General features: G+C 52.0%; 1 protein-coding gene across 1 annotated transcript in view; it reads left to right on the top strand.

The window, feature by feature from the left end:
* wnk1b (WNK lysine deficient protein kinase 1b) overlaps positions 1-10,967 on the top strand; it is a 58,413-nt gene extending 47,446 nt beyond the window's left edge. Inside the window, exons 23-34 of the mRNA XM_062482638.1 lie at positions 141-446; positions 1,422-1,529; positions 2,770-2,856; positions 3,104-3,143; positions 3,370-3,443; positions 3,930-4,405; positions 4,696-4,901; positions 5,356-5,568; positions 6,132-6,224; positions 7,232-7,273; positions 8,590-8,855; positions 9,782-10,967. Coding sequence (XP_062338622.1) covers positions 141-446; positions 1,422-1,529; positions 2,770-2,856; positions 3,104-3,143; positions 3,370-3,443; positions 3,930-4,405; positions 4,696-4,901; positions 5,356-5,568; positions 6,132-6,224; positions 7,232-7,273; positions 8,590-8,855; positions 9,782-10,141 — 2,271 coding nt within the window. The 3' untranslated portion in view covers positions 10,142-10,967. The remainder of the gene's footprint in view (positions 1-140; positions 447-1,421; positions 1,530-2,769; positions 2,857-3,103; positions 3,144-3,369; positions 3,444-3,929; positions 4,406-4,695; positions 4,902-5,355; positions 5,569-6,131; positions 6,225-7,231; positions 7,274-8,589; positions 8,856-9,781) is intronic.
* The last annotated feature ends 3,197 nt before the right edge of the window (positions 10,968-14,164 follow it).

Below are 14,164 nucleotides of genomic sequence, written 5' to 3'. Positions count from 1 at the left end.
GTAAATATTATTATGACTCAACTCACAAATATGTTTTTGTTATTGTTCGGGTCTTGTCTCATGAACAACCCTGTGACATTGATTATATATCTTGTGATCCCCCCCTCCCTCCTACACACACACACACACACACACACCAGGTGGACGATATTCAGGCCCTGGACAAGAAGCTGCGTTCTCTCTTCATGGACCTAGGGGGGGGCTCGCCCCAGACCGACCCCTCCACCGACCCTTCCATCCCCCCCTCGCTCCCTGGGACCTCCACCCCTCCTGCGGTCTGCTCCAACCCAACCTCCTCCGCAGGCACACCTCTGGCCCCCTCCAGCCTGCCTCTGGGCTCGGGGGGCCAGACCCCCGGGCCCCCCCTCACCTCCCAGGGGCAGACTGGCACCCCGGCCTCCTTCAGCCAAACCACCCCGGGCAAAACCCCCCTGTCCAGGACCACGGTGAGTCCACTGGTGGGAGGTGCACTGACCAGGCTAGACATGGTCAACACTCCACATGCGTAGGCTGTGAGCTGGAAGGAAGATGGTATCATTTGACTTTTGTAACCCAGTAATCATAATCGTCTATTTGTATCACACAATCATAGTTGCAGATTTCCTTTCTTACTCCCTCCCTCATTAACTCTTCTCTGGGATCTCTGCATGGCCTCCTAATATCTATCTGAATGAGCCTGCCAGGTTATCTGTGATGGATTTGACAACTTTGATAACTGCTGCATGCCTCTATATAGTGGCCTTTGTGTGTGCCACTCTCTCCATCTCTCTCTCTCTGCATCTCTCTATCTCTCCCACTCTCTCCATCTCTCTCTCTCTGCATCTCTCTATCTCTCCCACTCTCTCCATCTCTCTCTCTCTGCATCTCTATCTCTCCCACTCTCTCCATCTCTCTCTCTCTGCATCTCTATCTCTCCCACTCTCTCCATCTCTCTCTCTCTGCATCTCTCTATCTCTCCCACTCTCTCCATCTCTCTCTCTCTGCATCTCTCTATCGCTCCCACTCTCTCCATCTCTCTCTCTCTGCATCTCTCTATCTCTCCCACTCTATCTCTCTCTGCATCTCTATCTCTCCCACTCTCTCCATCTCTCTCTCTGCATCTCTCTATCTCTCCCACTCTCTCCATCTCTCTCTCTCTGCATCTCTCCATTTCTCCTTCCTGCATCTCTCTATCTCTCCATCTCTCTCCATCTCTCTCACACTCTTTCTCCCTCTCCTTCTCTCTTTCTGTCCATCTCTCTCTCTGCATCTCTCCCACTCTCTCCATCTCTCCCACTATCCATCTCTCTCACTGCATTTCTCTCTCTCTCTCTCTCTCTCTCTCTCTCTCTCTCTCTCTCTCTCTCTCTCTCTCTCTCTCTCCATCTGTCTCTCTCTCTGTCCGTCTGTCTGTGTAAAGTCTTCATCCCTCTGTCCTCTAGCAGGTGTTGCCAGTGGCCTCAGATCAGGCTGTCTCTCCTCCCTCAGATCAGGCTGTCTCTCCTCCCTCAGAGCAGCTGTCACCCTTCCCTGGACCCTGTCCCACTCAGGTGCCCCCCCTCCCTCTCTTCCTGAGAGCTCCTTTCATCCCTCGCTGCTCCCCGTGTATACCCCTCTCTCCCTCTCTCTGTCTCTATAGCCCTCTCTCTCTATATATATATACCCCTCTCTATATATATATACCTCTCTATATATATACCTCTCTCTCTATATATATATATGTATATACCTCTCTATATATACCTCTCTATATATTTATATATATATATATATACCTCTCTATATATATACCCCTCTCTCTATATATATATATATATATTTATATATATATATTTATATATATATACCTCTCTCTATATTTACCTGTCTCTCTATATATATACCTCTATATATTTATATATATACCTCTCTCTATCTATGTATGCCTCTCTCTCTGTATATATACCTCTCTCTCTCTGTATATATATATATATATACACCTTTCTATTCTCTCCACCTCTCTCTCTAAACCCACTCACCCTCTTCTTCACGTTTCCTGCCCCCCCCTCCCCCTCCCCCCTTGTGGTGTCTGTGTGAGTACCCAGACAGACAGATCAGTGCATGAAGACAGCTGGACCCTCAGACCTTAGAGCAAATCTTCAACAACAGCCAAAAATCATCATGTGTGCTGTACGATTTTTGAATGAATGTGATTTAAGTGAATGTGTAGTCTTACCATGTGGGCAGGACCTGGTTCCCCAGCTCTGGCAGGGCTCTGACCTGGTCTCCCCCCTCCTCTCTGACCAGAGAGCTGGGCAGGAAGGAGCCCGTGACCAGCCCCATGCACACCCACCGTTACATTCATGAAAGACTGAAAGATATTTTTCGTAGCTTGTGAGACTTGCGTGGGAACACACTGTGACTTTGATTTGCTCTTATCGAATCATAACACAAGTGCACACGAACCATACGAGTGCTTTAATGATTCGATTCGTGGATGGAAGAGAGGGATGAGTCACATGTCTCAGTCATCCTGCTTGTGATTGGGCATCGAGGATTTGAATATCCGCACAGATTACCACTGCTGTTCAGACCGTTCACGTGGACTGAGTCTACGCATGCATGTTTTGTCTGCAGTATGTTGCAGTGACTATGACTGTGCATTCCCGTGACAGTTTGTATGCGTGCAAGTTTGTGTCTGCTAGCGAGTCTGCATTACATTTGCGCCAGTGTGTGTGTGTGTTTGTGTGTGTCTCATCAGTTTAACTGATGTTGCCCTCCTGCCCCCCTCCTCCCCGCCCCCCTCCACAGTCCCAGCAGCCCCTGGAGGACCTGGATGCCCAGCTGAGGAGAGCCCTGAGCCCAGAGACAGTGCCTGTGAGCAGCATCACCACCCAGGTGAGAGCACAGCGCCCCCTCAGGCCTGGAGGCACCCTACGGTCTAAGGTTTATCAGATTCAGATGAACAGCTATGAGGACGCGTTTTTCTGCTTGTGTTTTCATACATTCATAAGGTCTATGTGACAGTCCTCATCCACTGCTAGTGTAAACATCCTTACGTATTTCTCTTATATCCTTAAAATATCCTTTTAAATCCTAACTGCTGCTCTCCAAGCTAACTGTCTCACTGACCGTGTTCCCACAGCAGTCATCGCTGACAGGCATGCCCACTGGAGGACAGCCAGGTATGTGTTCAACAACAACCTCGTAGCTCTTCAGAGACATCTTTAACTGACCGTTCACAAAGCCATGACAAGCTCATTTCATTGTGTTGGAGGCCGCAGGCTGGATTGAGTCGTGCTCCTTGACGGAAATCGTTATATTTGGTCTATTTTATCAGTTTATCATCTTCGGTGTGTGTCTTTCAGCCTTGTTGTGGATTTTTTGTAATAATTTCCTGTTGTTTGTCAGTTCCCTTCTCTCTAGAAGGAGAGATGGTGACGTCGCCCCCTGCTGGTGGTGTTAAAACACTGGGCCGCTTCCAGGTGAGACGCTGCTTCTCTCTGCTCCTGGACATGCGACCCTGACCTGAAGTAAACCTCCCAGTGGGAGATTCAGACCGGAACCTTATTCTCTTGTCAGTCAGTAATACGTTTACTCTGTGTCTTCTTCTGTCTATCTGTTCTTCTCTCTCTCTCTCCATCTCTCTCTCCATCTCTCTCTCCATCTCTCTTTCCATCTCTCTCTCTCTCTCCATCTCTCTCTCAATCTCTCTCTCTCTTTCCATCTCTCTATCTCTCTCTCTATCTCTCTCACTTTCTCTCTCTTTCTCTCTCTTTATTTCCATCTCCCTCTCTCTCTCTCTCTCTCTCTCTCTCTATCTCTCTCTCTCTCCCCCCCCTCTCTCTCTCTCTCTCCCCCCCCCCTCTCTCTCTCTCTCTCTCTCTCCCCCCCTCTCTCTCTCTCTCTCCCCCCCCTCTCTCTCTCTCTCTCTCCCTCTCTGTCTGTCTGTATTTTCTTTCATCCACCAGGTTTCTGTGACTACCGACGAAGCCACCATCCATGCTCGTCCCTGCTCCTCCTCCACCTCCTCCTCCTCCTCCTCCTCCTCTGCCCTCTCAAGCCCAGAGAGCACCCTGCACAAGGTCTCCTCCCCCCTGAGGGGAAGGGTGGCAGACACGGTGGACGGACCTCCTCATCCGGCCTCCAGCCCCGGCCCCGCCTCCCCGCAGCCCACCACCATTGGACGATTTCAGGTGACCACCAACACCGAGGCCCGGGTCGGACGCTTCTCCGTCAGTCGTGCCCAGGACGAGGCTGCGGAGCTGGGCTTGGGGCAGACACCCGCTGCCGAGGCTAATGGGCCTAGCTCCCCTTGTGGCAGCCCTGAGCTGAGGGCCTCACTGCCCAGCCTCAACAACTCCTACAACTCCTACATCAGCAGCGACAACGACTCTGAGTTTGAAGACGAGGACTTCAGGAGAGAAATCAGCCACCTAAGAGAAAAGTAGGCCGGTTGTTTATGATCAGAGGAGGAATTAGGGAATAAACGATATTCTACCGGACAGTGTTTGTTATTTACATGAATCCATACAGCCTCTCATCCTCCTCTTCCTTCTCCTCTTCTTCCACCTCCTCCTCCTCCTTCTCCTCTTCCACCTCCTCATCCTCCTTCTCCTCTTCTTCCACCTCCTCCTCCTCCTCCTTCTCCTCTTCTTCCACCTCCTCCTCCTCCTCCTCCTTCTCCTCTTCTTCCACCTCCTCCTTCTCCTCCTCCTCCTCCTCCTCCTCCTCCAGGCACATGAAGGAGATCCAGCTGCTCCACTCCAAGCAGAAGGGGGAGATCGACAGCTTGTTTGCCAAGCTGGGCAAGGTGCCCCCTGCTGCTATAGTGCCCCCGGTGGTGACACTGTCTGGGCGCAGGAGACGTCCCACCAAGAGCAAGAGCAGCAAGTCCAGCCGTGTGAGCTCCACCCAGGGCAGCAGGAGCCCACTGCAGCCAGGTACACACACACACACACACACACACACACACACACACACACACACACACACACACACACACACACACACACAGGGAGCAGACGTAGGCTAGCACACCTTGTGTCTCGTGCTCTCTGGCAGGCTGGTTCAGCACGGTGGAGTCTAGTCTCAGCTTTGGGCTGGTTTAGTTTCTCTGGGGGAGATTTTCTGCACCCCTCCCCACTCTCCAACTATGGCACCCCCACCCCCTTCCCCCCTAAATGATACAGTCTGCTGTATTGTTTATGATTTAACCCTGCATTTTACCCACTCTGACTGAGTGTGTGCGAGCACTGTGCACGTTGCGCACGTGTGCGTCTGTCTGTGTGTGTGTGTGTGTTTGCTCGCACACGCTCGGACGCTTCTCCCTCTTTCCCTCACTGCTTCCCCTTTGTGCTGCCTGTGTGTGTATCCTGTGTGTGTGTGTGCGTTTAGGCAGCACTTTATCAGCCCAGAGTGTGCCCTCGGTGTTCCCCCCCCAGCAGGGCCTACAAGCCCCAGGGTACGGGGGGCCGGGGGGGCTGGCTGACTCAGGGGGCACCCCCCTGTTGCTGCCCCTCAAGCCCTCCCCCTCCAGCGAGAACCTCTACTCGGCCTACACCAGCGAGGCAGCACTGTCTGTGCCCAGTCTGTGTGCTCCCACCCCAGGTACGCCCTGCGCCGCCAGCCCCAGGCCTCACCCCCAGCCCACTAGGCCTCAGTCCCAGATCCCTTCCGCCCTCAGAAAGGAAATCCAGCCAGTCAGATACAAACCCTCCCGTTGGACAGGGTGTTGTAGATAGATGTGTCCCGTCCTCTGGTCAGTGCAGCTCACTGTAAGGCACTTCTCTCCACCGCCTCTCTTTAAATTTCTACATCTATCTTCCTCTTCCTCTCTCTGCCTCTGTGTCTCTCTAGCACAGCTTACTGACTGTTACATTCTTACTGTGGATATGTGTTCCCCTCCTTCTCTCCTTTCCTTTTGCCACCCATCCTCTCTTTCTCTCTTTTTTTCTCCCACACCCTTCCTCTATCTCTCTAACTTTCTCTTTTTATCTATTCCTCCCACCCACCCACCCTCCCTCCCACCCTCTCTCCCTCCCCACCCTCCCTCTCCCTCCCACCCACCCTCCCTCCCACCCACCCTCTCTCCTTCCCCACCCTCTCTCCCTCCCTCTCTGTTTCCTTATCTTCCTCTCCTCTCCTTTCTCTGTCTTGTTTTTGTGCCACAGGCTGTGTAAAGTTCAGCTGTGGTGCGGAGAGCGTGAGCTTCAAGCCGGGGGGCAGGAGGACGCGCTTTCTGAGTACGCCGTGCTTGGCTCTTTGTGTGTAACGCTTTATCTTTCTTTCTCTATCTCTCACCCCCCTTTTTCTCTTAAATGAACTGACCGTTAACCTCCGGGGGGTCTTCCCAGGGCCCCTCCCTCCTCCTTCTCCTCCACCCTCAAATCTCCATCTCAGATCCATCCATACTCACCCTGACGCTCAAGCAGACCAGTCTATCCAGATTGAAGGCTCACTCACTAGCAGACATGTAAACATGTACACTAGACTAGCCCAGCCGCACGGCTCCCAGTCATCTCCCAAACCTCATCTTACCTCTGACACCGCTGACCCCTACTACAGCTGGTACTCCACATTTCCCACCTCCTCCACCCTACCGTCCTACAGCACCATCAGGTCACCTACACCCCCTGGCCCTGTTTCACTGGTGCCTCTCATCGTCCCAACTCTCAGGATGAGAACAGCACACGGAGCACATGTCAGAGCCTCTTCAGAAGCATCAGCTGTCCACAGGGCCCGCATTGTGTCCTCGTCAGGGAAATCAGAGATCAATAACAGCACTCAATATTCCAGTCTTCCAGCTTAGCTCTAGCACATCAGACCTGCCTGGTCCTCGTCTGTTAAACACACCTGACACCTGCCAGGCCCCCTCCTACCGCTCAGGGGGGGGACGGAGGAGCTGTCCTACAGTAGGCAGCCCTGGGGAGAGAGTTAGAAGGTTGTACATGCTACGTGAATGTTTGTGGTCTTTCTGCAGATCCACTGTAGTACTGGTGCCGTTTCACTCCCACGCCCCCTTCTGCCCCACCTCACTCTCCTGCACCCAACCCTATCCCCCGTCACCTGTGAAGGAGGGGTGGGTAGGTGGGTGAGGTACTGTGGTGTGTAGACTGGTCTCAGGTGGTGGTGGTGGAGGAGGAGTAATGCATGTTCTAAACGCCACTCCTCCCAGAATGCATTGTTGATTGCTCTGTGTGTGTGTTGTGGTGGGGGTGATCAGAGATTAACTCCTGCCTCTCTCCCGTCCTCACATTTCTCTTCACCCCAGGGAAGATGGTGAAAAAAGTCTGCCCCTGCAACCAGCTCTGTAGTAATTATCTCTCTTTCTTCACTTCTCCCTCCCTGACCTTTCACCCCTGACCCCTTGTGCCTGTCGCTTTGCCTGTCTGTGCCTCCCTGGTTGCCCTCCCCCCCCCACACACACACACCCCCACCCACCCACTCTCTCTCTTTCTATCTCTCTCTCTCTTTGTTTCATGGCTGACTGGAGCATTCTTCTATTGTGTCTCATTCATCCTTCCTACACAAACACACACACACACACACACACACACACACACACTGATGACCACATCAGGCCCAATTTGTGCATTTCCTTCTCAACTGTAGAATTCTTTATGTATGAATGTTCCCAGATTTGAGCATGTGATAACTTTTCCAGTGTGCTTTGACCTGTGTGTGTGTGTGTGTGTGTGGGGGGGGGGGGATCTCTTTAAAGCATTTACAGTAACTGACTCAGATCTCCTAGACGACAGTTGTGTGTTCCTCTCCAGTGGCTCTTGAACAGCCAGACTCTCTCTCATGCACCTCAAGTATCCATGGAGCGAGCCCTAACCACAAGCCCTGTTAAACACACACACGCACCAGTTATCCCTTTAAGAGTCCCTGTAACCCTGATGTGGTCTCAATGTGGTCGCTGGGTTTTCAGTTCTAGACCCTCTCACAGACTGTGTTTTAGGTGAATGGGTTCCAGTAAAACATTGCTAAAGTCAAGCTATGGAGTCCTTTGCTTTCCCTCCTCCCTCCCCCTCCCTCCCAGAGCATGGCGTGTTGTTCTAACTCCATCTCCCAGAGTTCCACTGGGCTTGCAGACAGCCATGACTCAGTGTCTCCTCTCCCTGTGTTCTCACTTCCTTTCACCCTGTCTTAATTACGCTTCATTATTTATTTATTTTACTCGCTATTGTATTTTTTATTTGACTTCTCCTTTGTCCTCTTGTTTTTTGGCTTGGCCAGACAGCTTTCCTAAACATAAATCAGTGTGTGTCTGCAGCTTTTTTGTTTCATTTCAGCTGACCAAGCAGTGAGAATCCCTCTTTGCTCGGGGCTTATGCTTATATTAGCACCACCATTTTTTTTTTCTGAGGAAATACGGTGTGTTCAGGCAGAACCCCTCATCATTCAGCCCATGTCCACTAGCAGTAGTAACGCAGGGTCGCCATCTACTGGCCATACAGGAAACAGCACCCTCATTGGAGGTTATAATATCTTCTAAATATCTTTCTTTCTCTCTCTCTTTCTCTCTCTCTTTTTCTTTTATTCTCCTCCCCCTCTCCATTCCCGCCACCGCTGTCTCTCTCTCTGTCTTTCTCTCTCTTATTCTCTCTATCCCACCCTCCTCCACAGGGACTAGCAGCACCAATGCGGTGAGCGGTCCGGGCCAGGGGGCCAGTCAGAACCATGGGCTGCCCTCCGGGACCTGCCCCCAGGGCCAGGCCAGTGGGCCGACCCAGGCCCAGCTCCCCAGCGCTGCCCACCAGGGCCGCAAGGGCACCTTCACTGACGACCTGCACAAGCTGGTGGACAACTGGGCCCGTGACGCCATCAGCCTGTCCCAGGGCAAGAGGAGCTCCAGACCCCAGCAGGCCCCCTCGCAGGGTCACAGCTACGAGGTGACCAGCACACACACCTGCTAACACACACCTGCACACACACACACCTGCTAACACATACACACACACACACCTGCTAACACACACACACACACACACCTGCTAACACACACACACCTGCTAACACACACCTGCACACACACACACCTGCTAACACATACACACACACACACCTGCTAACACACACACACACCTGCTAACACACACCTGCACACACACACACCTGCTAACACACACCTGCACACTCACACACCTGCTAACACACACACACCTGCACACACACACACCTGCTAACACATACACACCTGCACACACACACACACCTGCTAACACATACACACCTGCACACACACACACCTGCTAACACATACACACACACACACACCTGCTAACACATACACACACACACACCTGCACACACACCTGCTAACACACACACACCTGCACACACACACACCTGCTAACACACACACACCTGCACACACACACACCTGCTAACACACACACACCTGCACACACACACACCTGCTAACAAATACACACCTGCACACACACACACCTGCTAACACACACACACCTGCACACACACACACCTGCTAACACACACACACCTGCACACACACACACCTGCTAACACATATACACACACACACACACCTGCACACACACACACCTGCTAACACACACACACCTGCTAACACACACACACCTGCACACACACACACCTGCTAACACATACACACACACACACACCTGCTAACTCTTACACACACACCTGCTAATACTTACACACACACACACCTGCTAACTCTTACACACACACACCTGCTAACACTTACACACACCTGCACACACACACACCTGCTAACTCTTACACACACACCTGCTAAAAGAGCCACACTGACAGCTCTGTGTCCCTCCCCCAGGTGATCCAGTCAGCCAACGCAGGCAGGAAGTTCTCCGCTCCCGGTCAGCTGAGCCCCAGTATGGGCTCGTCTCACCTGGCCAGCGCCCCGGCTACCTCTCTGACTGCTCGCAAGGGCTCCCTCTGCCCCCCCGCCGCCCAGTCCCAGTACGCCTACCCCCCCTCCGCACCTTACAGCGCACAGTGGGCCGCCCCCTCCCACCCCCAGGCCGGCCTGCTGGCCTCCTCCCAGCCCCTGGGGCCCTACCCCGCCTCCGGGAGCTCCGCGGGGCCCGGACAGCCTGCCCTGCAGGCCTTCCACATTAGCACTTTGCAGAAGCCCGTCAGCAACCCTGGGGGGCCAAACCTGAGGACCACGTAAGGCTGGGCCTGGGGACCTGGTCTGGGGGGGCCTGGGGACCTGGTCTGGGGGGGCCTGGGGACCTGGGCTGGGCTGGGGGGGCTGGGGGCCCGAGGGACATGATCTGGAGGACTTGGGGTCTGGTCTGGCTCTAGGATCCCGACCCTGAACTGACACTGGGACTTGGAACAGAGGCTGAGACTAATACAGACTTGGAGAATGGGACAAAGAGAAGGAAGGGGGCATGGATGGAAGGAGGGCTTTATGAGTGAGCGTGTCACCTAACCCTAACCCACAGCAGTGACATGAGGAGGAACAGGAGGAGACGGTACAGCGGGATGAATGCTCTAGAAAACCAAATGGACGAGGGGTGCAATCTCACGTGGCCAAAGAGGGTGTGCTTGTTATGATAGCCCAGGTTCAGGGTGGTAGCAGGACAGCCCTAAAGGGGGAGGAGCCCCGGGCTGGGCTGCAGCTAGCTGACCTAAGAAGAAATAGAAGATGTCCCTTTCTATCTCCCCTCTCCTCACCCCTCCCCTCCTAACCCCCTCACCCCCCGCCTCCCCCACATCTAGCAATCTAGCTGAGCTATCACCTCCAGCCAACATCCCCCATGCTGTCCATTCGTCACAGTACTAGATCCAGGTTAGAGTACTAGAGGACTGGAACAGCTGTGACTGTAGCTCTCTAGCTGGGTGACCAGTAGTAGGGTTGATGTTCCACCCACACTGGCATACCACCTAGAAACAAGCAATGTTTGGGCTGTGCGCCATCCATTAATATGTGCTTTTGGATTGGTGTCTCCCTAGTAACCCTGCAACCCCACCCACTCCTCCCCCCCCCCCCTGCCGTTTGATGCAATAATGACCTGAGGGGTAGGACCTTAAAACCAACTTAGTTGTGAAAGTGAACCAATACCAGTGGCCTTCAGCAGAGTGAAACCCATGTACAGAATGTCTGTTCTTCTTTTTTAGAATGTTGGTTATGATTCCATTTGTGTTGTTGTTGTTTATTAGTTTTTTTTGTTTGTCCTCACTGCCTCGCCCCCCTTCTCGCAGGCCTTCTTGCAGTAGAGTTGAGAGGTTTGCTGTGACAGGCTTCCACCTTCAAGACTCCTCCTCTTATCCCCTCTCTCCTAGACTAGGACTTCAAGTCACTCCAAAGAACTACATATCCCTAGTGTCATCATAGCCTCTCCCTCTCCAAAGGTTCAGAGCAAACTCCCAATATTCCACAGCCCCTCTCGATGAGAGAGAGATAGATATACATGCAGGAGGAGAGATAATAGAGGGATGGAGGTGTGGAACGGTAGAAAGAGAGAAGTGAGGAAAGAGTGAGAAAAAAATTAAATAAAGTTGATGGTTTTCAGAAGGCGACCAGGGGAAGACCAGGGGTTAGTGATGGAACAAGCGGGTCGGTCTGCTTTGCGTGGCCCAGTGAGGGGGAGAGGACCTGGGGGGGAGAGGATTAGAGGGGTCTATAAGGTGGGCGAACAGCTATCCTGTCTCTCTTAACACACACACACACACACACACGCTTTTCTGGAGAGCCTAGAACCTGTAACGAAGGCTTTAAACTGACCTAGTAGGCTGACTAATGTAAGAGCTTCTATATTCATGTCAGCGTTAGGGCAGGGGCTGTTCCTGGGATTATGTGTACATTATTATTATTATTGTTGTTGTTCTTATTATAATTATTATTCTATTTAAAGAGACAAAGATGTATTCTGTTATGGACCTGTACTTACCCATCAGTTTTGATGTTGAAACACTGTGATTACTATAAATGTTGTTGGACAACATTAGAAAACAAGAAAAGGAGGATGAGTAAGCGCTGTGGTGTCAGGGCTGTTGGTAGTAAGGCTAGCTATTTCCATACATAGTACTTAGATACAGAAACACTTTACCTTGTTGTCCCTTTCTACTCTTTATATTAGATAAATGTGAATGTATAAAAACAACAAAAAATGACGTCAAAAAACACGGTTTCAATTAACGTACTTGAATAACTGCTATGCTCTCATCCTCCGCGCCTGTACTGCCCAGTGAGCTCGCTGGACTTCTAGTGCCTTGCATCCTTTCTTTAGTTTTGGGGGGGAGACAGACAGACTGGGGAGAGATGTGGGGGTCGTTTCTTTGTGCCATGTTTTTTTTCTTCTTTTCTGGCTGATCCTTCAGAGCCGGAGAGCCAGGCGTGTAGCGGGGGGGAGGGGGGGGTGGGTGATGAAGATGTAGTCAGCTGAGCGCTTCCCTCCTGAGTGGACCGGTCCAGTCAGGTTCATCACGCTGGTCACCCGCCTCGTGTCAGATCCAGGAGGCCCAGAACTGAACAACACAACCACATCTGGAGTAGGGCGCTTCCCTTCCTGTAGTTGGGTCTGGTTTCAGACAACAGACGCTGGAACCATTGGTTCCATATACGGATAGCTGGTAGACCACTAGCCAGGGCTGTTAATACAGGAGACTCCACTGTGTGTGGTGCCAGACACACGGTTGTAGAAAGGCCTTGTGTTGGTGAGAGGAGGACAGAGGGGAAGGCTGGCTCAGAAAGTAGCAGAGAAAAGAAATGAGCGATGCATAAGTGTGAATGGCATAGTAGCTTAGGATCTGACCATAGTTAGTTACTAGTTGACGTGTGTGTGAGGAATGAGGTTTCAGGTACCCAGCTGTCAGCATTAACCAGTATTAGAGGTAGTTGTAGATGTGTGTGATGGCAAAAGAGGAGCAGGGGGAGGAGTCTCACCGACACAAGGCCGGCCCACACTGAAGAAGCACTCACAGTGGAGTCACACTGGACAACACACCTCAACAGTCAAGCATTCTGTCCTCTCTCTCTCTCTTCCTCTACTCGTGTGACTCCCTCTCTTTCCTTCTCTTTGTTAGTCTCTCTTCCTCTCTCCTTTCCCCCCCTCCTCCCTTTTCTGTTACCCTCCTTTCTCAGTCTGTCTCTTCTGTCTTTCTCCACTTGGATCTTTTCCTTCTGGGTTTGACCCCTCAGGTCTGCTGTGTCTCTGACCCCTCAGGTCTGCTGTGTCTCTGAAGTTCTGGTCCGATCTGGACCATCACAGCTTCAACAGTTACCCCATCTTCCCGAAACAAACTGTTCATAAACCGCAGAAGCTGGAGGGTCACATGTTGTAGAGAAGTGGAAGTGGATCTGAAACTCTGAACTACTGAGATCTGACAGCAGATTACCACCCAGAGGTCTGCAGCAAGGCTGCCTGCTACACAAGTAACTCAACTTCAAACAATAGAGATTCTTAAGCAAACATTTGTCATTTTGGAAGTCGCTATAGTATGTTGTGATTATGGATGTCTATAAAGTATGTAAAATATACAAAAAAAAACTGAACAAAGTTTACTTTCATTTGTTGGCTTTGTAAAATGCTGCTTTGTTGGTTAGATGGAGGTGGTTGTCCTCTCCTCCCTTAGAGCCCAGAGCAGCGCAGCATTAGCACGTTAGGTCAAAGGTCAAAGCTGTGAACTTCAACGTGATGCCACTTTGATTTTGTGGCGTTGATTCTACTTTGCTGTCAAAGGTGATGACGAGGTGGATCTGCCCACAGATAGACTTAGCATAACCCCCGGTTCTACCAGTGCTCCTAGTGGGACTGTGTGTGTGTGGATGATGTAGCTGGTGATCATCCTGCAGTGACACGGCAGAGCCAGACTGGACAGTTCTGTGTCCAGGTAGCAGTGAGGGAGGCACGCAGCCTCAGCCAGTGGTGAGAGAACTGAATACTTCACATTGAGTAGTTGGGAGTCGTTTGCCAACGGTTGATTTAACGTTGGGAAAAATATCAGTTATCTCGTGTTTCCTTGGGATCCTTTTCGATCTTTTCACTGGACCCCCCTCTGCTGTAGTCCCCTCTGCCTCCCCTCTGCCTCCCCTCTGCCTCCCCTCTGCCTCCCCTCTGCCTCCCCTCTGCCTTCCCTCTGCCTCCCCTCTGCCTTCCCTCTGCCTCCCCTCTGCCTTCCCTCTGCTGTGCCCCCGTCAGGGCGCCCCCGTCAGAGCGCCCCCGTCAGGGCGCCCCCGTCAGAGCGC

The sequence above is a fragment of the Osmerus eperlanus genome, chromosome 17 (genome assembly GCF_963692335.1).
Source record: "Osmerus eperlanus chromosome 17, fOsmEpe2.1, whole genome shotgun sequence".
Lineage (NCBI taxonomy): Eukaryota > Metazoa > Chordata > Actinopteri > Osmeriformes > Osmeridae > Osmerus > Osmerus eperlanus.
Note: the sequence above shows the minus strand (reverse complement) of the source record. Positions and strands in the feature narration are given on the sequence as shown.